The sequence below is a fragment of the Chaetomium fimeti genome (genome assembly GCF_033439085.1).
Source record: "Chaetomium fimeti strain CBS 168.71 chromosome Unknown B0H64scaffold_7, whole genome shotgun sequence".
Lineage (NCBI taxonomy): Eukaryota > Fungi > Ascomycota > Sordariomycetes > Sordariales > Chaetomiaceae > Chaetomium > Chaetomium fimeti.
The window spans coordinates 220689-242476 of record NW_026944335.1 but is presented as its reverse complement, the minus strand read 5'-3'; the positions used below and the strand labels follow the sequence as shown (position 1 = coordinate 242476).

The 21788-nt window shown below is 57.2% G+C and overlaps 10 protein-coding genes across 10 annotated transcripts; 4 read left to right on the top strand and 6 right to left on the bottom strand.

Annotated features, from left to right (window-relative positions):
• Positions 1-570: 570 nt before the first annotated feature.
• Positions 571-2373, bottom strand: B0H64DRAFT_346686 (Aldehyde/histidinol dehydrogenase). The gene is made up of 3 exons (XM_062801343.1): positions 1817-2373; positions 861-1745; positions 571-807 (listed from the first exon to the last, which is right to left on the bottom strand). Exons 1-3 carry the CDS (start codon positions 2219-2221, stop codon positions 694-696), a joined length of 1404 nt encoding a protein of 467 aa, XP_062655630.1. The 5' UTR covers positions 2222-2373; the 3' UTR covers positions 571-693.
• Positions 2374-2617: 244 nt separating this feature from the next.
• Positions 2618-4027, top strand: B0H64DRAFT_434942 (Pre-rRNA-processing protein ESF2). Its single transcript, XM_062806113.1, has 2 exons — positions 2618-3444; positions 3499-4027. The coding sequence occupies exons 1-2, from the start codon at positions 2780-2782 to the stop codon at positions 3830-3832; spliced, it is 999 nt and encodes a 332-aa protein (XP_062655629.1). The 5' UTR covers positions 2618-2779; the 3' UTR covers positions 3833-4027.
• A 72-nt stretch (positions 4028-4099) lies between these two features.
• On the top strand, positions 4100-4846 carry B0H64DRAFT_434941 (uncharacterized protein; the record flags this gene model as incomplete). The annotated part of the gene is made up of 1 exon (XM_062806112.1): positions 4100-4846. One exon carries the CDS (start codon positions 4100-4102, stop codon positions 4844-4846), a length of 747 nt encoding a protein of 248 aa, XP_062655628.1.
• A 319-nt stretch (positions 4847-5165) lies between these two features.
• On the bottom strand, positions 5166-8443 carry B0H64DRAFT_426324 (NMD3 family-domain-containing protein; the record flags this gene model as incomplete). Its single annotated transcript, XM_062805728.1, has 6 exons — positions 5166-5316; positions 5389-6672; positions 6727-6828; positions 7146-7200; positions 7481-8221; positions 8260-8443. The coding sequence occupies 6 exons, from the start codon at positions 8441-8443 to the stop codon at positions 5166-5168; spliced, it is 2517 nt and encodes an 838-aa protein (XP_062655627.1).
• Positions 8444-9227: 784 nt separating this feature from the next.
• On the top strand, positions 9228-10707 carry B0H64DRAFT_466633 (HAD-like domain-containing protein). The gene is made up of 2 exons (XM_062807696.1): positions 9228-9327; positions 9386-10707. Exons 1-2 carry the CDS (start codon positions 9311-9313, stop codon positions 10335-10337), a joined length of 969 nt encoding a protein of 322 aa, XP_062655625.1. The 5' UTR covers positions 9228-9310; the 3' UTR covers positions 10338-10707.
• On the bottom strand, positions 10211-10707 carry B0H64DRAFT_405706 (uncharacterized protein). The gene has a single exon (XM_062804463.1). The coding sequence runs from the start codon at positions 10652-10654 to the stop codon at positions 10469-10471; it is 186 nt and encodes a 61-aa protein (XP_062655626.1). The 5' UTR covers positions 10655-10707; the 3' UTR covers positions 10211-10468.
• A 631-nt stretch (positions 10708-11338) lies between these two features.
• Positions 11339-15588, bottom strand: B0H64DRAFT_419477 (uncharacterized protein; the record flags this gene model as incomplete). The annotated part of the gene is made up of 9 exons (XM_062805387.1): positions 11339-12771; positions 12851-13282; positions 13508-13675; positions 13744-13853; positions 14131-14132; positions 14355-14523; positions 14586-14940; positions 15008-15095; positions 15163-15588. The coding sequence occupies 9 exons, from the start codon at positions 15586-15588 to the stop codon at positions 11339-11341; spliced, it is 3183 nt and encodes a 1060-aa protein (XP_062655624.1).
• Positions 15589-15701: 113 nt separating this feature from the next.
• Positions 15702-16245, bottom strand: B0H64DRAFT_221881 (uncharacterized protein). The gene has a single exon (XM_062799580.1). It carries the CDS (start codon positions 16067-16069, stop codon positions 15785-15787), a length of 285 nt encoding a protein of 94 aa, XP_062655623.1. The 5' UTR covers positions 16070-16245; the 3' UTR covers positions 15702-15784.
• Positions 16246-16268: 23 nt separating this feature from the next.
• B0H64DRAFT_405696 (WD40-repeat-containing domain protein) lies at positions 16269-18347 on the top strand. Its single transcript, XM_062804462.1, has 3 exons — positions 16269-16672; positions 16754-16994; positions 17048-18347. Exons 1-3 carry the CDS (start codon positions 16446-16448, stop codon positions 18023-18025), a joined length of 1446 nt encoding a protein of 481 aa, XP_062655622.1. The 5' UTR covers positions 16269-16445; the 3' UTR covers positions 18026-18347.
• On the bottom strand, positions 18286-21367 carry B0H64DRAFT_364754 (uncharacterized protein; the record flags this gene model as incomplete). Its single annotated transcript, XM_062801848.1, has 4 exons — positions 20806-21367; positions 20155-20750; positions 18849-20107; positions 18286-18777 (listed from the first exon to the last, which is right to left on the bottom strand). The coding sequence occupies exons 1-4, from the start codon at positions 20964-20966 to the stop codon at positions 18286-18288; spliced, it is 2508 nt and encodes an 835-aa protein (XP_062655621.1). The 5' UTR covers positions 20967-21367.
• Positions 21368-21788: the final 421 nt, after the last annotated feature.

The window sequence follows — 21788 nt, the reverse complement described above, 5'->3', positions numbered from 1 at the left end:
AAAAGGTATAAGCTGGCGGTACACCACACAGACGGAAACAGATGAGACAAGCGAATTGAGGATGTCAGGAGAGACTCGACGGGACGAAGGAGCGGCAATGGTTGGAAGACGACGCCGGCTGGCTGGAACGAACGGGACAGCACCGAGGTAGTCGAACGAGAGTGGACCGGATTACGAGAAACGACGGTTAAGGAAACAAAGGAGCGGCAGAGAAGTTCGATGAGCCCATTGACCAAAATCCTGTCTCGCAGAAGGTTCCCTTTTGTAAGAAGCTTTGGCACAGATGACCCGCCAACGACGGGTCCGGACAAAGAAAAGGCTGGGGGCGCATAGCCGAGGGAGGACGGAAAATGTCAAAGAATATTACCGCCGCATCAGATCGCCAGTTCCATACCGTTGGATCAGACTCCCTATGAGAGCGACGGTGGAGGGTGAGAAGGTTGGAATGTGAGTGGCCGGTGGAAGCGAATCCCGGCGTGGCCCAACCCGTTTCCGCCCCCCCTTTACCATAACCATGGAATGTGTCTCAATCGTCGAAGTCTTGTGCAAGACACTTCGAAAACCTCACGTGCCTCAAACAATTGGAATTGGCTGTCTGCGTTATTAGTCTAAAACTTGTCGCGTGCGATTGGCGATATCCCTTGCCGGAAGTCTCCCTGCGTCAACGCGCAGGCCGCCGCTAGCCTAGATTCACTATTTGGGATAGTCCTTCAAGTGATAGCTCTTCAGCTTGACAAATTGATCAAAACCAAATTTGCTCAACGTGACGCCCTTTCCGGAGTTCTTCCATCCCGTCCAGGCCAGGTCCTGCATGTCTGTCAGCGGTGTCACCACCAATACGGGAACGGTCGTTGACTCACAGGACTCGGGAAATCGCAACGATTAACGAAGACGGTACCGGCTTCGACCCCATCGCACAGCTCATAACCCTTGTCAGTATCTTTTGTCCAGATGCTGGCTGTCAGGCCAAACTCGCTGTCGTTCATCAGTTTCACGGCCTCGTCGTCGGTCTTCACCTTCATGACCGGGATGATAGGACCGAAGGTCTCGTCCTTCATGACTTTCATGTCATGAGTGACATTTGTCAGCAGCGTCGGGACGACAAAGTTCCCTCTCTCTGGGAGCTTGCTGAACGTCTCATTTGCGGGGGTGGCGTTGACGGCGCCTTTATCCAATGCGTCCTTGACATGCCGTTCGATGGCCTCCTGGGACTTCTTCGAAACGACTGGTCCAAGATGTGTGTCTTTGTCTAGGGGATCGCCGAGCCTGTAACCTTTCAGGACGTCCTGGACCGCGGAGACGAATTCGTCGTGGATCTTCTCGGCGACGTACACGCGCTCTATCGAGCAGCAGCTCTGGCCCGAGTTGAACACTGCACCGTCGACGATCTCCCCAGCTGCCCATGCAATATCGACATCTTCACGGACGTATGCCGGGTCCTTGCCTCCCAGCTCTAGGCCAACGTTGACGATGCGGTCTGATGCTGCACCCTGAACAGCCAAGCCACCAGCCACGGAACCAGTGAAGCAAACCAGAGCAACTTTGGGGTGCCTCACAATCGACTCGATGATCGTAGGTGAGCCGGAGTGAAAGTATTGGAGCACGCCGTTGGGCAGGCCAGCCTCGGTGAAGGCCTTGGCGACCTGCTCGACGATGGTTGGCGTCTGCGGAGACGGCTTAAGGATGACCGAGTTGCCGCTGAGGAGCGCCGGAATCAGGGAATTGACGAGGATTAGGTACGGATACTGATAGTAACTTGTCAGCACTTGGTCCATTGTTTATTGTGCGCCGTCCCCCATTAGCACCTAGCACCTACGTTCCAAGCGAAGATGATGAGGACGGGTCCCACGGGAACCTTGCGGATGAACCTCTTGAAGCCCTTCTCAGCCTCACCCGGGGTATCCTGGAGCACGTCGTCGCTGATCTTGAGAAGATACTCGGCCCTCTTCAACGCTGTCGTAACCTCCCCTGCTGTGTAAGCGATGGGGCGGCCCATCTGGACAGTAAGCTCCGTGCCCAACTCATCCTTTTTCTTGTCAAGTATGTCCAGTGCCTTCTTAATGATATCCCGGCGTTCCTGCAGCGAAGTCTTCCGCCACGAGTCGAAAGCCTGGGTGGCGACTTCGGGAAGCTGTTCCAGTTCTTGCGGGGAGATGCCGTTGCGCGTCAAGATCGGCTCGTTGGTCGTCGGGGAGATGGTCGTGATCGTTTCGACAGACATGTTGGAGGGTGGAGCGGGTGGATTTGGGTTCGTTCAATTTTCAAGCTCTTTGGGGCTCGCTCTAGTACAGGTTGAGGGTGAAGAATTTCAGTACTCGGAGGAGAGAATAGAAGAGCAGCGCTCCCCATCTCGTTCCTTCCAGGTTCCCAAGCTGCCCCTCTGCCCCTCCTCCGTTGGGATCCTTGGATCCGGCAGCGATAAGATAAGGAAAGCCGGCCTGCAGCGGCAAGGGCGGGTACTTGTAGGATACTTGCCATGCGCGAGAGAACTCTGCTGTCTTGTGTATAATAATCAATCACTCCGATTTGAAACTTAGTTTATGCCTATATATGTATATGGATCGGACGGAATTAAAGTTAGGTATATTAGTATATTCTACACGTAGACCAGCCACCTCCCATGTATCCACTTGTCCCGTCGTCCATCTGAGGTTTCTCGGAATGGTGCATTGACCTTTCGCTTCGCGCCCCGGAATTTTTTTGAATTCCCATTGACAGGCAGGCTCATGGCAGCTCTCAACCGATCTCCCCCCAATCTGCCCTTTCCCACCAACACACCATGTCGGCCGACAAACGTAACCAATTTCTTGACGCCGGGGATAGCGACGATGACGCAGGTCATGGGTACGACTCCGAAGAAGATTTCCAGAAGGGCGGGCGCAGCGCGAAGCGGAGGAGAGTCGACGATGACGAGAGCGACGCCGAAGACGTTAGCGACCAAGAGGAGGGACACGGCGAGGATGAGGAGCCTAGTCTGAGAGAGCACACCGCAGACTCTGGAGACGCACGCGGCGACGACGAAATTACAGAAGAGGGCCCTTTGGGCGGCAAATCGGACTTGCCAGCAGAGTTGCCCGGGGTGTCGAAACCGCTCGCAAAGAAGAACCTTATTGCGTCGGAGGCTGCGATCAAGAAGTCTGGGGTAGTTTATCTGTCAAGGATTCCGCCCTTTATGAAGCCCGCAAAACTACGTTCACTCCTCGAACCATACGGCAAAATCAACAGGATCTTCCTCACCCCCGAAGACCCGACCGAGCACACCAGACGCGTACGCAACGGGGGCAACAAGAAGCGGTCATTCACTGAGGGCTGGGTCGAGTTTGTGAAGAAGAAGGACGCGAAAAAAGTTTGCGACTTGTTGAACGCCCAGACTATTGGGGGGAAGAAATCGAGCTGGTACCACGACGATGTGTGGGCCCTGAAGTACCTCAACGGCTTTAAGTGGTGGGTTCAATCTACCCCTACCAGATAGATCGAATATGCTAACGATAGTAATAGGCACCATCTCACCGAGCAAATATCGGCTGAGAATGCCGAACGGACGAGCAGAATGCGCGCCGAAATCGCCAAGACCACGCGCGAGAACAAGGAATTCGTCCGCAACGTCGAGAGGGCGAAGGTCATCAATGGGATCCAATCGAAAGCAGCCGCCAAACGGAAGAATACCGAGGATGGAGAGGAGAAAGCGGGCGGCGAAGCGGCGGCCGGGAAAACGGATGGCGAGCCGGCGCAGGACAAGAGACGGACGTTCAAACAAATACCGCTAGCAAAGAAAAGGAAACAGGAGGAACAGCCGGAGCATGTCCAGAGAGTTCTCAGCAAGATCTTCTAATTGTCGGCGGAGAACGAGACAAGAAAAGGGGTTGTTTACCCTTCTCTTAGGTTCTGTTGCTGGTACATACTTAGTCTTGAGCGTATACCCCTTTATTGACTTGCAAAGACAGTCACGTCCAGCTTTGTTTCTCTATGGCACCAATGGCCGTCATATCATTAAACACATTTCTAGACGAGTACAGATACTCTCCCCAATCTCTCCGTTTGTTACAGTCTTGTCATCTCAAGCACGACAACTCATTACATTAACGACTTTGAGCCCACCATGTTCCGCCCGGAAGCTGAGACGGCCGCTTCGTCCGGGGACGATTCGAGAACGACACGTCCCGAGGCCCTTCAGCAGGCCGTCCAAGACTTGGGTATATCACACGATCAGGTTACACGGCTCGAGGACTTCATCAAAAGACTCCTTGACGAAGAAGCGGCAGGCAGGGGACAGTGCCACATCGAACGCATCATAGCAAAGTACCACGCCGAGTGGGAAGCCTGGCAAGAGAACCCGCTCGAGGAGATGCAGGCAGCCCTCCGGACATGTGTCATAGCCTTGCGTATGGGCATTCCGCTCCCCCGACTTGAGAGCCCGCCGTCATCTCCTCTCGGGCCACCCCACGCCGCTTCCGACACCCAACACCCAGAGCTCAACAACCCCCAACCAGCGCCCTCAGCGCCACCCACGGGCCGCGACGCCCAAACCCAAACCGACGACCTCCGCTTCAAAGAGTGGTTGGTTGAGAACTTTCGCATCATGCGAGTCCATGGACTGGGCTACGAAACTCTGGAAATCCAAGATGTGCCCACCAGCAAGCATGCCGTCGTTGTCGTAGGGGACAGCCCCCTTTCTACCCTCCAAGCCCGCCTCAAGGCTGAGTACGGACAGCCCCTAGGCGACGACCACGATTACGACGGCGGCGACGGTCCTATTTGGGGCGACGGGTCGCTTCCCATTCGAGCAGCAGTCCCGAGTGCTCCGGAGGCAGACACGGAGCCTCACTCCTCTTCCTCCTCAAACTAGGACGCCGCTTGACGAGGTGGGTAGGAAAGGCCGGACGGGATCGCGGTCTCGGTCACCAAGTCACCCGCTTCCACCTACCTAGGGTGGGCGTTCCGCCTTCAACCATATCGGTGACAACGCCCACCTCATCCCAACCCCTGGGAACTTGGGGCATCTATTGGGCTGCGCATCACAGACATCACATACATGTGCTTCGCTGCAACAATGTTCACAACAGATAAACAAAGCCAAATTTCTTTGACCATTTGCACAAATCCCATTCATTTTGAGAAGTCAAGTACAGATCTGCCATCCACCCAACGCCTCAAAAGCCACCCGCTCAAGCCTCCTCCTGCTCCTCGTCCTTTATCTCCAACTCATCAAAGTCATCCAGCAGCTCGTCCATGCTGACCTTGGGCCCGTCGTCATCGACCGTCATCTCGGTCTCGGCAATGCTCATGGCATCGGCGTCCTGGGGCTGCTTCTTCTTGCTGTTCTTGTACAGGGCCAGGGCCTGGCGCAGCTCGTCGTCCTCCTCGACGTCGCGCAGGAACTGCTCGTACTCGGCGTCGAGGCGGGCCTGGTCGGCGGCCTTGGGCAGCAGCTCGCCCTCGTCCTTGGCCATGCGCTTGAGCTTCCAGTTGCGGCGCTTGTTCTTGCGGCGGTTGGCGTAGTGCTTCTTGACGAGCACCACGTCCGGGATGGTGGACCCGTACGCGCGCGAGTTCTCGATGGCGTCGAGCGAGTCCGAGTTGAAGTTGGTGCCCGACAGCATGTACCCCATCACCGAGTCGCCCGGGTGCAGCAGGCTGCCGAGGTGCGTCCGCGCGAAGTAGGTGTTGTCGTTGACGCCGAGGTCCGACGCCCGCGCGACCGTCGCCTCGCCGAGCACCCACTTGCCCTTGCGCTGCTTCGTGGGCTCGATGTCCATGACGACGAATTCGACCATTTCGGGGGATCCCGCTAACGGGGCGAATGGTGCGCGCCAGTAGGCGTCGGCGCTGAGTTCGGCCGTCTGGAGGGTATTTGGGTCGAGAAGGTTGACGGACGTGCCTATCCTCCAGCAGAGCAACAGCGGGGAGATGTTGCCGAGGGACTTTGCGATCTTCAGGGGCAGGGCCACCAAGTCGTCTCTGCAAACTGGGACAAGCTCGGCGGAATAGTTGTACTTGTAGGATTTGTTTCCCGTGTGGGTATCGGCGGAAATGAGATGCCTCGACTCTTTTGTATGAACTGGGACCACGGATTTGAGGAAGTGGATGAAGGCTTCGGCTTGATTCCTTTGGGCAAAGTAGAAGTCGATGCCATCTCTCTCCTCCTTGATGTTTATTGTGTCCCTATGCGCCTGGTGCTTAAGGATCAATTGCTCTAGCAGAAGAAATGTCCTCTTGTGGGTGACCTTCTGGCGCACCTGCACGGCGGCCCGCCAGACGTTGGCGGTATACGACTTTGCGCAATCCTTACATTGCTGGTTGGCCACCACGTAGACTACCTCGAAGCTCTGCTGCATCATAACGCCGTCGGCAACCGCGTCCTGAACCGTGATCTTGACTTTGATGCGGCGCGAGTGGGGCTCTGTCCAGACGAAGCGGGCGTCGATAATTCTGACTTTGCCCAAGTTTCGTAGGCGTTTAAGGCATAGCGACAACAGTTCTCTTGATTCGAGAGTAGCTGTCACCCAGCTGGCGGGCGGCATCAGCCATCGGTCGCAGTCTCGGCAGACGTGTAGGGTGCCTTCGCGTGGGATGCCTTGTGAGATGTCGACGGTCGATTTGATGCAGTCGTAGCAGAGAGCGCCGGCAGAGGCAGTGCCGTCGATGGGGGCGCCGCAGTTACAGCATAGAATTCTGCCATGTTGTTAGAATTTAGTAGCTTTCAGAGAGATCTCGTGCGCAACTCACGTTGCGCCTGTGCGAGCAGTACCCATTTGCTGGGGGGCCATGGGGACCATGCCCATGTCCGTATCGACGTCCATAGTGACGTTTTTCTCTGTCTTTCGTTGCCTTATTTCTGGTGTTTATTCGGTGGATATTGGGTATCTTCGCAAAAATAAATTCAGTTGTTTCCTCACGGGACAAAAAAGACGAAGTACTTGGTGGTATCAGAAATCGGTACTGGTTTGGCTGAGCTGCCCGGCGGGGCAACTTTGTATCCCAAGAAATTTTAGTGACCCTGCAAGACCATTGCCCCGCGCTGCTTGATAAGCCGCTTATCGGCTGCTTCGGGTGGCGTTGCAGATCCACATTCTGGCTTGGCGGTCTTGGCTATCTTGGCGGGGCAAAAGGAGCCAACTCCAAGTGCAGATGCCGATCATGGAAACCTCGAGTCCTCGACTGAAGGAACGAAACGAAAGCCATCCTGAGGCCCAAGGGAACCTGATTCACTCCAATTACCTTTTCTCTTACTCCATTTATTTTATTTCATTTTATTTGCTCAATTTCTTTTTATTTGTTCCTTTTGCTCGATTCCTTGCTTTGCTTTCAACTTTTTTGGCCAGGAGGTTCCCGTCTCAGTCTCACTCATTCCCATTTTGGGACGTGCAGTTGTACATAGTTGAACACCCATGTTCTGGCCCGTGATAGTTATACCCAGTACGAATCTCTTTCGGGCGAAGGGCAGCCTGGAGCTCATCCCTCACCTCTCAGGCTTACTTACTCCCCCCTCCGCCCTGAAAGTTCATGCTGTACCCGCCCGTCTTCTCATCCTTCACCATCTGGAAGTTGTCTGTGCTCATCCCAAACGGCTTGAGCAGCCCGTTCCCGAGCTCCTTGAGTTTTGACCACATCTCGGCCGTTTCCTTCTCCTGGGCGGCCTTAGCGAGGGGCGGCAACGCCCGAAGCTGCGCTTGCACAACCATCTTGTCAGCCGTCGCCAGGTTCGCCATGCTAGCCAGGCGTTTGTAGTCTTCAATGGCGCCTTCCAGGTTCGACCAGCCGCGGAGCTCGCTCCTCGCGCGCGCTCGCCTCATCAGGGCCTTGGCACGTATCCTCGCGATGTCGTCTTGGCGTTTCCGGCGGGCCGCCTCCCTTGACTCATCATCCGGGTTCGTGGTGAGGGCTGGGCCGGCTTTGGCAGCGCCGGCACTGATGATCTCTTCCTCGGCGTCATCGGCCTTGGCAGCGTCGGGTTCGTTGACTTGGGCCTTCTCGTCCTCTTTCTCGCTTCCCTTCTCGTTCTCCTTCTCCTTTTCCTGCTGCTCCAACCGGTCCAATCCGTCGAGCGCAGTGGTGGCGTTGTTGACGGCATCCTTCCATTCTTCCAGCTTCAAGTGGCAGGCGGCAATGTTGGACCGAAGCACAGCCAGTTCGTAATCCAGGTAGTCAGGGCACACGGCGACGGCCTCGTCATACTTGTTAATGGCGATCTCGTACTTGCCAGAGGAGAACAGCGTGTTTGCTTCAGCTTTGTGCGAGCCGGACTCTGCTACTAAGGACTGTGAGGCCAGGCTGTTAGCCACTCTTTGCCTGTGATCAGGGGCCTAGGGCTACTTGCAGCCTCCTCCTCGGCATTAAATCTCTCCGGCTCGGCCTTCTCATCGCCGTCGTTCTCCACCTTCTGGGGAGGAATCTCGTTCGATGTGGCGGGCACGGCCGGCCGCTCACTGCCGTCAATTGCCATTCTTCACCTGTGAATAGTGAAATGTATCAGGGGTCGGATTCAGATCAGCCTCGGGCCGCACATGAGATAAGGCAGCGGCTAGATGCGGAAGGTTCAAGGAGTCCAATCTGATGATGTGGTGATGACACGCGAGGAATCGATTGGGTAAGTTACCGTTTTTCACATGCCAGCGCCCAACCATGACGGCTGCCCCGCTAGTTTTACACGTGTGCCCGATCGTTGTTATTCCTGTTAACTTGGGCAACCTAACCTGCAATAATCAACACAATTACATCAACTTGCAGTTAACGTAGAGCCAGCTGGAGTGGCAGTCGGTTAAGGTACGGGACAGAGAAATACAGAAGACATTAGAATTTTCGGATATGATGGGATTTCGTGTGTTCGTTATCGGATATTTACCGTGTATCATCCTGAATTTCCACGCTCCCGCCGGCTTTACTAGGGCCTCGAGTTGCCGCACTCGGCCGTGAGCAGCCCCGAACAAAAGGAAGCGGGAAACCCCGGGTCACTGAGAGGAAGGATGAACCAGAAGGGTGCCTTCCCATCATTCGCCGATGTGTTATTACCGTCGACGTCGGGCGTCAGGTGTTGCCCGGTTGAGAACGCATTCAACGCCCCACCATGCAGGGGCTCCAACTTTTTTTTATTTTCCCCTCCTTCCTTGAACCCCTCGGCGATCCCATATCAGAAGCCAGAGTGAGTCAACTTGGCATATAAACAACAGAACCACCCGCCGCTTGAACTTTGAAGGACACACACACACATATACACACCCCTCGTTCCCTACTAGCACTATCCTCGTCAAGGGAAATAAAATATCTTATAATCGTCACACATCTCAAAACATCATCACCCATCACCATCACCATGACTCCCAGAACCGAGTAAGTTCGGTAATCCCTCCTCAAGAACCAAGAGCCCTCGAACTGACAACATCACCAGCTTCCCACCCGTCCGCGCCTGTCTCTTTGACATGGACGGGCTCCTCCTCGACACCGAGGACTTGTACACGCTCTGTGTCAACCTGATCCTCGAAAAGTACCAGCGTCCCAACCTCCCGTGGAGCGTCAAGGCCAAGCTGCAAGGCCGCCCAGGCCCCGCCGCCAACCAGCTCTTCCACGAATGGGCCCAGCTGCCCATCACCCAGGAGGAGTACATCAAGCAGCTGTACGCCCTGCAGGCCCAGCACTTCCCCACCACCCAGCCGCTGCCGGGCGTGCCCGAGCTCCTCGCCCACCTCGGCCGCACCCGCTACTGGGACCTCCCAAGCCAAAAGAAGACCGACAACACCACCACCACCAACACCAACCCATCCACCCCCACCCCCCAGCGCGTACACATCGCGCTCGCCACCTCCTCGCACGCAGCCAACTTCCGCCTCAAAACCGCCCACCTCTCCGAGCTGTTCTCCGTCTTCCCCACCGCGCGGCGCGTCCTCGGCGACGACGCGCGCATCGGCCGCGGGCGCGGCAAGCCCCTGCCCGACATCTTCCTGCTCGCCCTGCAGACCATCAACGACTCGCTGCCGGCGGGGGAGCGCGCCATCGCGCCCGAGGAGTGCCTCGTCTTCGAGGACAGCGTGCCGGGGGTCGAGGCCGGCCGCCGCGCCGGCATGCGTGTTGTCTGGTGTCCGCATCCGATGCTCAAGAAGGAGGTTGCGGGGCGGGAGGGGGAGGTGTTGGCTGGGAGGACGGGGGAGGCGGGGGATGTGGATCTGCATCAGGTGGGTGAGGTGGGGGATGGGTGGGCGGAGTATATGCCGACGTTGTTGGGGTTTCCGTATGAGAAGTATGGGATTGTGGTGCCGCCTGCGGAGGTGGAGGCGAAGGAGGGGATGGTGGAGGGGGGGAAGGTTGCGGATGGGGAGGTTGTGCAGGTTGTGGAGACTGCGTAGATGTTGCTGCTGTTTGGGGAAAGGGTGGGGGCAGTGTTGAGCTTGGAACGGGAAAGATCCTAGATGCCGCGTTGATATTCCGAGACAAGTTGGGATGAGAGGGTTCTTTATTCTACCATTGTTTCATCGGGCTAGATCTTAGGCATTGCGATTATTCGAGTAAGGGTACCTAGATACAGATTATAGTACACGAGAAAGATTTCGGTGTCATAGACGGGGAAATATAACAACAACAGAAGCGTTGTGTTAGTTATCAAAGTTACTAAATACAGACAGCGGAAGTACAGGGTAGGGTATATAAACAGACCAAAGTACATAACTCACACGTCACGCTACCCCCAATCACTGAATCCCCTCCTCGGGCCCTCCCCATCCCCCCTCCTTAACCCACCCACCCCATTACCCGCAGCAGACAACGGCGCCAACACCCCCATTCCCGCTCCACCGCCACCACCACCCACCCCAACCCCCAACCCAGCCCCAGCCCCAGCCCCAAAAGAAGAAGAACCGCCACCCTCCACCCTCCCCCACGCAACCCTCAACTCCCCGACCACCCTCCCCAGCCGCCACCCCCGTCTCCTTCCCAATCCTTTCCAACACGGCCAAGACCTCGTCCTGCTCGCGCGGGTCCGCCAGCGCGGCGCTGACGACGGCGAGGGAGCGGATGGCGACGGAGACGACGCCGCGGTCGCGCGTGTGCGCGACGATTCCGCAGACGTGGTGCGCGTGCAGGAGCTGCGAGTCGCGGTTGGCGCCTCCGCTGGTGGTGCTGGTGCTGGTGTTGGTGTTGCCGCTGCTGCTGCTGCGCGGTTCGAGGGGGTTGAGCTGGGCGAGGAGGCACATGGCGGTGTGGTAGAAGAGGCGGGCGAGTTTGGAGGGGGGTTTTATGAGCCTGTTTGGGTTTGGTTGTTAGTTGGGGGGAGAGGTTGGGTTGGGTTTGGGGCCTCCAGTGGGAAAGGGGGCGAAAAGAGGGAAGGCGGTGGAACAAAAAAGGAGGCCACTCACCACACGTTGGGAAAGAGAGACTTGGACGACGGCTCGGGGAGATACCCGTACGGCCGCATCGAGCGTGGGCAGTTGAGGTTCCAGGCGTTGCACATATTCTGCAGCCGCCGCCACTCGGCGAAGCGGTTCTGCAGGCGCACTTGCTCGTCGTGAGGGGACGGCTCCTGGAACTGCGGCGTGTTGGCGCGGAAGTTGGCCACTTTGGCCATGATGTAGAATATGCGGTGCAGGTAGAGCTCCTCCTCATCGGCCGTCTCCAGGCTATCGTTCGCGACCGGGTGGCCCTCGGCTCGCACGCTCCAGACGTCGTCGCTCCCGGCCACGCTGCGGCTGCCGCTCCGGCTTGCGGCCCCGAGGGTGGCAAACTCCAGGTCCAGCCCCCATTGATCGGGGTCCCAGGCCGTCTGCCAACCAAAGGAGATACAGCTGAGCACTTCCATGCCGACGTTGACCCAGAAACAAGCAACGGCGAGACCCGTGGAAGACGCATTCCAGCCACACTCGCGGATGAGGGCGCGGGTCGAGGCGATGTGCCCCATCCGGTCGTTAGGTCGGTCGGTCATGACGTTGTAGGCGGTGAGAACGACAGCAGTGAGGGCGTTCTCGCTGGAATTGCGATCTCGTGTTTGCTGGCTGAGCAACTGCGTGGTCGCCATGTTGTAGTAATAGTCCGCTTTCTCGCCGCTGTGCTGCCCTGTTAGTGTCAGGTGCCTGGCACCGCAAGCCAGCAAGGCGTTGAGCAGCATGGGTAACTTGAGGGCCAGATATGGCACCGTATTGGCAAAGTGCTTGTCCTTGTTCAAAGCGTCCATCCAGATGGACACCTCGTCGATGAAGACCTGCATGAAGTGGATCTCTTCTGCGGTGCTTAGGTAGTCCCGTTCACCCGTCGTATTCTCGCTCGAGGGCGTCATAAGCCCGGTTGGGGTGCCAATTTGCCGGCTAGAGCTCGCCTGGGCAGCAGAGCGGAATTCGTTTGGTGGTCCAATGGTCAACCCATCGCGGTTCCTAATGTTGAGTGTATGTGACTTTAGTCCTTTGACTCCGTCGGGGTCATGCAGCGAAGCGAAAGAGAAAGCATCCTCGCCGAACCCCCCAGGGCCCAGCTGCGGCCGTGGCGCGGACCGAGCATCCAGTGACGAAGACTCCAGACCTGGCCGGGCTGGCGGGCTGCCGTGGTGGCTCGGCGGTCCGCGGGGTGGAGGCTGCCCGACATGCTGGGGGTGGTACTGGTCACGAATGACGGATGTATCTCCGCCGCCGCTAGTGGCAGACAAGAAATGGCTGACGGTTTGAGCATCTGATCGCTCGGGCTCCCGACGGCTTGCGTCCAAGTCTGGTTCCGGCGTCGAGGAGACGACTTCAGGATATCGTCCTAGGCCCCCTCGATACTCTGCAGCAATCAGGCGCGACTCGTCCAGGATTTGAACTGGCACGAGAGTTAGTGCATGTGACAACGGACTAGGAACTGGCCGTCTATCATGTGACAGGGAGCGGTAATGACGAACCTGACCACTCGGTGGTTGGGGGCAGGTATGGCGGGTCCTTGACCTGAATGTCGATAAAATTGAGTCGTATCCCACGCCTGCATTCTCGGTTGCTCTTTCGGCAATTGTTGCACTCCGGGACACCCTCGTCGCACTTGAGATGGCGTTCTCGGCACGTAAGGCATCCCGTGCGCACCCGCTTAGACTTGCCTGTTGCGGGACTTGCCGAAGAGGCCGGCTTCCCTCCACGTCCTCCCCGGCCGATGCCTTTGGTGTCGGTGGCCCTCATGGGCGCAACCGGCGGGGGCGTGGCTCGATAGTCCGATTCTGAGAGCTGACTGCTGCCGGGGAAGAAGGCCCCCGGGGTGCCGTGGCGTTCTACCGGGGAAACCTCATACTGGGTGCCGGAGCTGTAGTTGCCACTAGATGCCGTGTACGGTTGGTCTCCCTCCCCTAGGCGCGGCATTGGCGGCTGGGTTCGGGCACGCAGGGCGTTCCGTGGCTGGCGTGATCGCGATCGAGGTCGACGGGCAGAACTCATCGTCAAGGTGGCGCTGTGCGTCCACTCCACAGATCCCTCCTTGCCAGGGTCCAACAGAAGTGGTGGGTGATGGCCCTGTCAGCGCTCGGCGGGAGAAGCAGAAACCCGATGGGCCAAAGAAACGAGAAGGTCCGGACACTCGAGGAAGGTTACTGATGGATAATCGGCAGGGGCGCACAGATTCAAGTCGGACGAGGCCATGGGTCCGAGGCCCTGGTGCTGCAGCTTCTCCATGTGCCTCTCTCTAGTGGGATGTCGTCTGTAATCTGTACACAGACAGTCCCTGCTGTGGCAGCGTGGGTAGACTAACGTAATCTGTGGTTGCTGCAAGCCAAGAAGAGTGTTTCAACCTAACTTCTCTCAAGCAATTGACGAAACAACCGTCGGTTCCGCATCCCCGTTTCCCACGCCGAGTCGCGCGTTGTTTCTGCACGCTCGACCGAAATCGTGGGGCTGCAGGCGGCTAAACCTGGCACGGGAATGCTGTGTTACAGGCTGGTCGAAAAAGGAGGATGCAGGGTTGCGGATGAAGCAGCAGTGAGAACGTTCTCGAGTTGCATTGAGACAGGGGGGCACTGGGGGGGGACCTTCTCCTGGAAACCGAGTGTTACGCAGTGGAACACAACACGTAATGAGGAAATCCGTTCCAGGCAAAACGAAGGACCGAGTCCAAAACCGTGGTCGGAGGTTCACGAAATATACAGGTGGAAAGATGCATGGTGCCTCGGGACGAGCCGCCTGCTGATATTTTGGGCGGAACTTCTAGGAAGTTGAATGAATTGTGAAGGACTCGGAGGTAAAATGGAACTCGGCTGGTGCGCGACTGCAATTGCTGACTCAGCTAAACTACACCACCTCGTTCAACTTAACCCCACTCAGAGACCACGCCCCACATAACTGGATTCCCCAAAACGAACGTGCGCACTCGAGGCACGACACCCCCTACCTCATCAACCTCGTTTGGTGTCAAGGCTAGTCCTGCACCTTGATGATGACCTTGCCGACATGGCTGCCCGAGTACAGATAGTCGAAAGCGGCCGGCGACTCGTCGAAGGTGAAGACTCGGTCGACGAGCGGGGCGAGGGACACCTTCTTCTCCTCCAAAAACCGGTTCAGGTCCACGAAATCCTCCTTGGAACCCACGGCAACACCCCTAGATCACCCATCGTCAGTGGAACGTCTTTGGTAAGTACCTATGAGGGTACGATGACCTACTTCAACGTTGCGAACTTGGCCATCAATCCCATGATAACACTGGGCTTCCAGTCACCATCGGTGCCGGCTAGGAAGCCAACGAGAGATACGAGGCCGCCCCGTTGCCGTAAGAAGCTGATATCTTCCGGAAGAGACGCCGGCCCAGTGTTGTTAACAACAAAGTCGACACCCTTGCCGTCCGTAAGGCGCTTGACTTCCGAGGCTTGGTCAGAGACGGTCCTGTAGTTAAGGCCACGGACATCGGCGCCGAGTTTTTGAATATCTTCAAGCTTCTTGTCGGATGAAGACGTGATGATGGGTTGAATACCCGCAGCAAGGCATATCAGCAGGGCAAACAAACTGACGCCTCCCGTGCCTGGATCAATTGGTCAGTCACTATCCACCATCATTGACGAGGTAGACTGGAAACATGAGACACGAACCTTGCAAGAGGGCGCTTCTCGGGTTCGCCGCCTTCAGGCCGTCGAGCGCAGTCCAAGCTGTCACGCCGGCACACGCGATGGTAGCTCCCTGGGATCGAAAGCCATGTAAGCAAAATGACCGGTGATAATAGGGCTTCCGGGATAACAAGACTGACCTCTTCCCACGACAAGTGCTTGGGCAACTGCACAATGTTCTTCTCTTCGAAAATGGCGTACTCGCCCAGAACACCGTCAACGTCACCACCAAGTGCTCTGCCCGGCTCATCATCGAACCCAGTTAGATTGCTGAGATCGAACATGACCGAAACGTGGTCGCCGATGGCGAAGTCTTTCACGGCGCTTCCCATGGCAGCAACCTCAGCAGCTGCGTCGGAACACGGGATGCCACGCTCGATCACATCTATCGGGTAGCGTCCGTTCAGCATGCCTACATCACGGAAGTTGAGGGAGACGGCGTGGATCTTGAGGAGGACATCGTGCGGGCCGAGCTCTCGGGGCAGCTGTTCAGTTGAGGGGGTGATAGTCCTCGGTAGATCGCCGGTGGTGCGCCTGAACGCTTTGTAGGTCTCGGGGATCGACATTTCAAATGAAGCTGGAAAATTCAAAGGCATATGATTTGTGTAATTCAACCTCCGAGATGTGAGCGAGGGATGATCGTTTTATATTATAGATGAGATAACTTGGAGTCTTGGAACGGAGAGTTCATGCGACCCGTCGATGAGTGGGGTCATCACCTAGAGTGCACATATTGGTCATCAAGTCGCTGATGCAATGGGATTAATAATCGCCACAAAGGTTGTAAGGCTTGAATCGGGTTCGGTGCCGGCCTCCAGAAGCTCTCTTGTGTAACGGGCGCTGAGGCAGCGAAGCTGTGGGTTGGGGGGACCCAAATACCTTACGAGAGATGGTAATTAACAGTCTTGTCGAGAAAAGTGCCCAAGTCCTCCTCGGCCTCTCGCTTGTACTTTTACAAAAAACACGATGGCCCCGCGGAGGGGAGATAGACAATGAGAGAAAAGACAGAGAAGTTGAGAACCACGAAAGTACGACATGTTGGGGCATGGACAGTACATCGACAGCTTGGGGACTCCACTGCCATCAATGCCATGTGGATCCATCCGCATACAGATTACAAATTAACGACGCCCGTGTACGAATACTCTGTACTGAGTAATGCACACTATATGTAGGTACCGACATGATTCGACAGGGAATTTTGTTTTGACCCTCTTACAGAGAACTCTCTAATGACGTCATCCATGCTTAATCGTGTTGAAGTCGAGTGCTCGGGGTGGTTTCTCTTACACGGTCTAGATCTGGCTTAGCGTAGCCTGGCAACGGTTATCCTTCGGTGTTCGAGGAAGGAACCCACTTTTGTTCAATCCTCCCACCTTGCAGCCTCACTTCCATTAGCAATCACCTTCACTAACATCACAACATGGCCACTGATGGGCGACACGCGCAGCCCAAATCCATCTTGCGCGGGCACAAGGCCCAAGTTCACGCTGCAGCCTTCGTGCGAGGAAACGACCGGCTCTTGACGGGCGATGCAGACGGTTTTGTTGTCGCCTGGGATCTCACTGTCATGCGCCCGAGAGCGGTATGGCAGGCCCACGGTAGCGCCATATTAGGAATCGCTGGTTGGGGCGACGACCACCTAATCACGTAGGTGGATGTTGGTGATGCCAGTGTCTGTTGAACATTGGGGCGAGGGCAGATAAAAATACTGAGACGAGATTTCGGCAGTCATGGAAGAGACAACAAACTCATCGTGTGGAAATTTACCGGAGAGGAAGAGAGTGGCCTCAGTAAGAAGTTGCCCTTGGACCCAACATCCGAGACGCGTCCCCAACCATGGATGTTGTACATGCTCGAGGTCAACACCATGAACTTTTGTTCATTCTCCCATTGCCCCGTCTCTCCGGGGTCGGGTGCTGCATCATCCGAAATCCTAGTTGCAGTGCCCAACACCCTAGCATCCGAAGCTGTAAGTCTACCTCGCCCACCCGGGCCTGACACAGCAGCTGATTAGAACACCAGATCGACATCTTCCACCTGCCTTCGCAAGCCCGGCAACACACGGTTAAGCTGGGCGAGAAGGACGGGATGGTGATGGCCCTCTCTCTCTTTCACCAGGGCCAGACCTTGACGCTCGTCGCCGGCTACGAGAACGGCGCGGCCACGGTAGCGCAGCTCAGCGACCGCGGCAACTGGACCGTCCGGTACCAAGCAAAGAGCCACTCCCAGCCGATCCTCTCACTCGACGTGTCTCCCAACAGGGACTTCTTTCTCACCTCGAGCGCCGACGCCATCATCGCCAAGCACCCTCTCCCCTCAGCCTCACCAGCAACCAACCCCCCCCAACCAAACACCACCCCCAACATCCCACCGCCAGTAGGAGAAACAGGAGGAGACAACCCACCAAAATCCCTCCTCACCGCCGCCCTCTCCACCACCACCACCACCACCAACCCCCAACCCAGCCCCCCATCCGCAACCCCCACAACCACAACCAACGACACCCACCCCGCCGAACCCACACAAACACAAACCCAAACCACCCCCCTCAAAATAAACAACACCCGCCACGCCGGCCAGCAATCCCTGCGCATCCGCTCCGACGGCCGCGTCTTCGCCACCGCGGGCTGGGACGCCCGCGTGCGCGTGTACTCGGCGCGGACGCTCGCCGAGGTGGCCGTGCTGAAGTGGCATTCGGTCGGATGCTACGCTGCGGCGTTTGCGGCGGTGGGCGGGGGTGCGGTAGCGGCGAAGGAGGAGGGGTCCCCGGTTTCACCAGGGGAGGGAGAGGTGTTGGGTGAAAGAGGAGGGGAGGAGGAGGAGGGGGTGGAAGGGGGCGGTGGTGGTGAGGGGTTACAGCAAGGGAGTAAGGAGGTGGTGGTGGTTCCCAAGCTGGTCGACGTCACGGTGCGGGAGAAGAGGGAGCGGCAGGCGAGGGAGGGGCATTGGTTGGCTGCGGGGAGCAAGGATGGCAAGGTTAGCTTGTGGGATGTGTTTTAGACGCCGAGGGCAGGCGAGAGACCACCACAAGCCGTGGGTGTATGGAGCCATGGCTGTATAGAACCTTGAGTTATCAAGAGGGAATGCTCTAAATTCACCCCTCTGTGTCCGCCTCTAACTCGCTCCCCTTCTATCATGGACACTAATACATTAGACTACAATATACAACACAACACACCCATGGTATCCCAGCCAATGACGAACTCCTCCCACCAAAAACACATACATCACACCCGCCCCTGGCACCCCCCAAAACAGCCCTACAAATGCGCCCTCCCCTCCAGCTTCCGTTTCCTCTCCTGCTCCCTCACACTCCGACTCAGACTCCTCTCCTCCTCACTGCTCAACCTCGCCGGCACCGCCGCCTTCCCCTTCCCCTTCCCTTTCCCCTTCCCCTCCTCCCCCGCGATGGCATCCTCAAACAACGTCCGGCCGAGCTCGTCCGTCAGGCGCAGCACGCGCGTGCTCACGGTGGCGCCGTCGCGCCTGTTCTTGCCCTCCCGCCTGCTCGACGCGATCTTCTCGGTGAAGTCCCACAGCCGGCCCGTCGCCAGCAGCCGGCCCGTCTTGGGGTCGCGCCCGGGCCGCCACTCGGGCGCGATGCGCAGCCGCGGCGGGATGCGCGCGTCCTTGGACTTGACCACCTGGATGATCCCCTCCTCGGCGAAGCGCTGGTATGAGTTCTTGAGCGTCTCTTTGTTGACGGCTTCAAAGTAGGAGAGGTCGCCTTGGTGGTAGAGGGTTTTGCCGAGCTGTGACACACGCACGGGAAATGGTTAGCTGGTTGAGTGGAAGGGCATTGGGTTGGGAGATGGAAACGTACCAGCTGCGCGCTGTCCTGCGCCTTCGACACCTGCACCCAGATGTCATCTTTCTGCCCAAGTGGCGGGGAGAGGCCCATTAGCGAGACAGCGGCCAGCCAGCTCGTCTCGATGAACGGCCAGATTAGGAAGCAGTAGAAATCAAAGTTCTCCCTCCCAGCAGCCCGCTCCGCGCCGGAGAGGCCAACCTTGGTCATGTTTCCTTCTTCGTCCCGCTCAATGAGGATGACATTGTCTGCTTCGAGACCGAGGAGCGTTCTTTCGAGATTGGCTGCGAGACCCTCACCCGAGTAAATGAACTCGCCGCGGAAGAGGGATGACAGGAACAGGACTTGATCGGACAAGTCACTGTAAGGGATATCCTGGATTCGCGGCCCACCTCCCTGCTTCACCCGTGTGTATAACGCCGTTGCGACTAGGGTTTCCGAGATGAAGAGGTGGATGGTCATGTTGCGGTAAAAGGACAGCTGGAAGCGATCAACGGCGTAGTATGTTACCTCAGGGAGGCCCTCGACGACACCCACGAGATCCTTCCCCAGCACGTCTAGACCTCGCTGGATGACGTCCGAGAGTGGCGCGTTGCCAAAGTGGGCGACCCGCCCGCCTTTGGCTCTTATTCTGTTCGTCAGCCACTCCACGCGCATGATGAGCTCCCTTCGCCCGACGCCACGCCCACGAAGGGTCAACAAAACGGTCCCAATCAACGCTGTGGGCATTACCACCGAGACAGCATTGATGTCGGCCAACACTTTGTACCCGAGCGTCCGCAACAGCTTTTGGCGGAGCATTTGGTTCTTCATGTCCCTCCAGTCGACGTTGATTGCCGACGGCATTTTGGATAACCTCGAAAGCTGCTCGTTGATGAACCCTCTCAAGCTCCATGGCTCGTGGAACCGCACGTCGACCCTCCCCAGCCGGAGTGAGAGGATACTAGACCCGCCCGACAGGAAGTCTGCCAAATTCTCCTTCTTCTTCGGTACGCCCAGCAGCTCTGTCACGTAGCCCTCGGTCTCGATCACCTTGTCGTACTGGGTGCTGACGGGACAGATGATGGCGTCATCAACCCGCCCTGAGAGAAGACTGTCGAGAACGAAATTGAGGATGCCAAATTTGGGCGGGAGCAGCTTCCCCGTCCGTGACCGGCCGCCCTCGATGAAGCACTCAAGGTTGTAGCCACCTTGGAGCATGACGTCGATATAGGTTTGGACTAGAGTGGTGTAAAGCTGGTCGTCACCAAAAGACCTGCGGATGTACATAGCACCTTGGCGCAATCAGCATTGAGCAACATCAACACGGTGGAGGACTTACCGGCGTGCTGCAAAAAGCTCCCAACCAGCGGGAAGTTCAGGTTATCGCCGGCCACTACGACTGGGAGGGCCAATCCGAGCCTGTAGCAGAGCAATTGCATAGAGACGTAATCAACGTGCGACCTATGACATGGAAGGAAGATGATACTCTGCTTCTTCCGCGCCGCCTCCTCAGCGACTTTCCTCAGCCGCAATACCTCCTCGCTCGACACGTGGATCCCCTGATGGTATGCCCTGAGCAGCAGCTGCGTCACCAAGTAGTATGCGCCGCGGATAAACGGTTTGCTGTCAAACTTGCAGATCATGTTGTCCGTCAGCTTCTCGGCCACCTCCTGCAGGCCCTGGATGAGCACGGCACGGCGCTCGGCCTTCTTCGTCGCAAAGTCCTTGTCGTTCTTGTTCAGCAAGCCCTGCTTCTCCTCGACGGCGACGCGCATGTCGGCTAGCTGGGTGATCTTGGTCTGTAACAAGGTGGCTGACATGATCTCGGACTTTATGTGCTCTGAGAAGCCCGAATAGAAGATGGGCTGGCCAATGACGTCGTCGTAGGCGCGCCAGCCGGTGCCGGAGACGTAGAGGGATACCTCGCGGAGGAAGCTGAGAAGCCAATTAGGGGGTAGGCAAAGAAGGGCCATTGGGGGTGATGGCGTACCGCAATGGCTCGGAGCGGAAGCGGGCCATGTTCTTCATGAGAGCCTGTTCCTTGCCCTCTCCAGTGTGTTCTGGCTCAACAAAACCGCTGGGCTGGAGGGTGATTCGGTCGCCCAATATGCGCAAATCAGGCGCCGAATCATGGCGGTCGTCGGGAGCCATGGCGCAGTTCGGAACGTGGTTCTAGAGAGGCAGACCAAGTGGTGTCTCTTCGCCTTTTCTTTCCCTTGCCGTTCGATTGTTGGCCCGAGTGTCGTATCCCTTGTCGATTTCCGTTGTTTTAGTGAGGAGTGGATCGTGGTGTTGAGAGATGAAGTCAGTGACCGGCGCATTCTGAAGTTGGAAATTGGAAACATGGATCAAGTGCCGGCACTTTCCTCTGGTTCCCGAGGTTGGACTTTCCAGGGGAAAACGGCCAGCCCGCGGACAAGGGTTCCGCATGGTCTGGGGTTGTGGAGGGGTCCGAGGGGTCGTGGGGCGCAAGGCTAGGCCTAGGACAGCCTAGCGCGGGGCGAGGAATGCAGCTAAGCCAGAGCGCCGTTACCGATTCGCGAAACCTCGCGCCTGCCGAACCGCTCTGGAACAGAACGTTGGGACAGGACGTCCATTGGAGCAGCAGGAGGACGACAGGATGTCCCGACCCCCAGATGATGTTGACCAATCCGCCATGATTGATAAAATGGACCCGCGGTGCTCAAAACGCAATTCTAGTCACTTGTGGTGATCAATTTTGTCGTGAACATTTGAACTTCGCCGGATCTTCCTTATCCTACACCTCCAGTTCGGCGAACCCTTTTAGAGTAGGTGTCTGAGAAGATGCGCGCGGATACATCTTAAAGAGGTATGTACGCGGCAGGGCTGCGGCCGGGATGAAGAAATGCAGTTGGTGAAGGGCGTGAGCCGAAATCAGATAACTTTATGACCCAGGGCATAGCCAACCAACATAAACGCGTGCCGGCTCCCTCATGTCCCTTTTGGGCGCGC

Coding starts and splice junctions, on each gene's coding strand:
- B0H64DRAFT_434942 (XM_062806113.1), top strand. CDS start 2,780: ATGTCGGCCGACAAACGTAACCAATTTCTTGACGCCGGGGATAGCGAC. Junction 3,445..3,498: donor TACCTCAACGGCTTTAAGTG/GTGGGTTCAATC, acceptor CGATAGTAATAG/GCACCATCTCACCGAGCAAA.
- B0H64DRAFT_405706 (XM_062804463.1), bottom strand. CDS start 10,654: ATGTACTTTGGTCTGTTTATATACCCTACCCTGTACTTCCGCTGTCTG.
- B0H64DRAFT_405696 (XM_062804462.1), top strand. CDS start 16,446: ATGGCCACTGATGGGCGACACGCGCAGCCCAAATCCATCTTGCGCGGG. Junction 16,673..16,753: donor GGCGACGACCACCTAATCAC/GTAGGTGGATGT, acceptor AGATTTCGGCAG/TCATGGAAGAGACAACAAAC. Junction 16,995..17,047: donor ACACCCTAGCATCCGAAGCT/GTAAGTCTACCT, acceptor TTAGAACACCAG/ATCGACATCTTCCACCTGCC.
- B0H64DRAFT_221881 (XM_062799580.1), bottom strand. CDS start 16,069: ATGCCCCAACATGTCGTACTTTCGTGGTTCTCAACTTCTCTGTCTTTT.
- B0H64DRAFT_346686 (XM_062801343.1), bottom strand. CDS start 2,221: ATGTCTGTCGAAACGATCACGACCATCTCCCCGACGACCAACGAGCCG. Junction 1,746..1,816: donor TCATCATCTTCGCTTGGAAC/GTAGGTGCTAGG, acceptor AGTTACTATCAG/TATCCGTACCTAATCCTCGT. Junction 808..860: donor GTTGCGATTTCCCGAGTCCT/GTGAGTCAACGA, acceptor ACAGACATGCAG/GACCTGGCCTGGACGGGATG.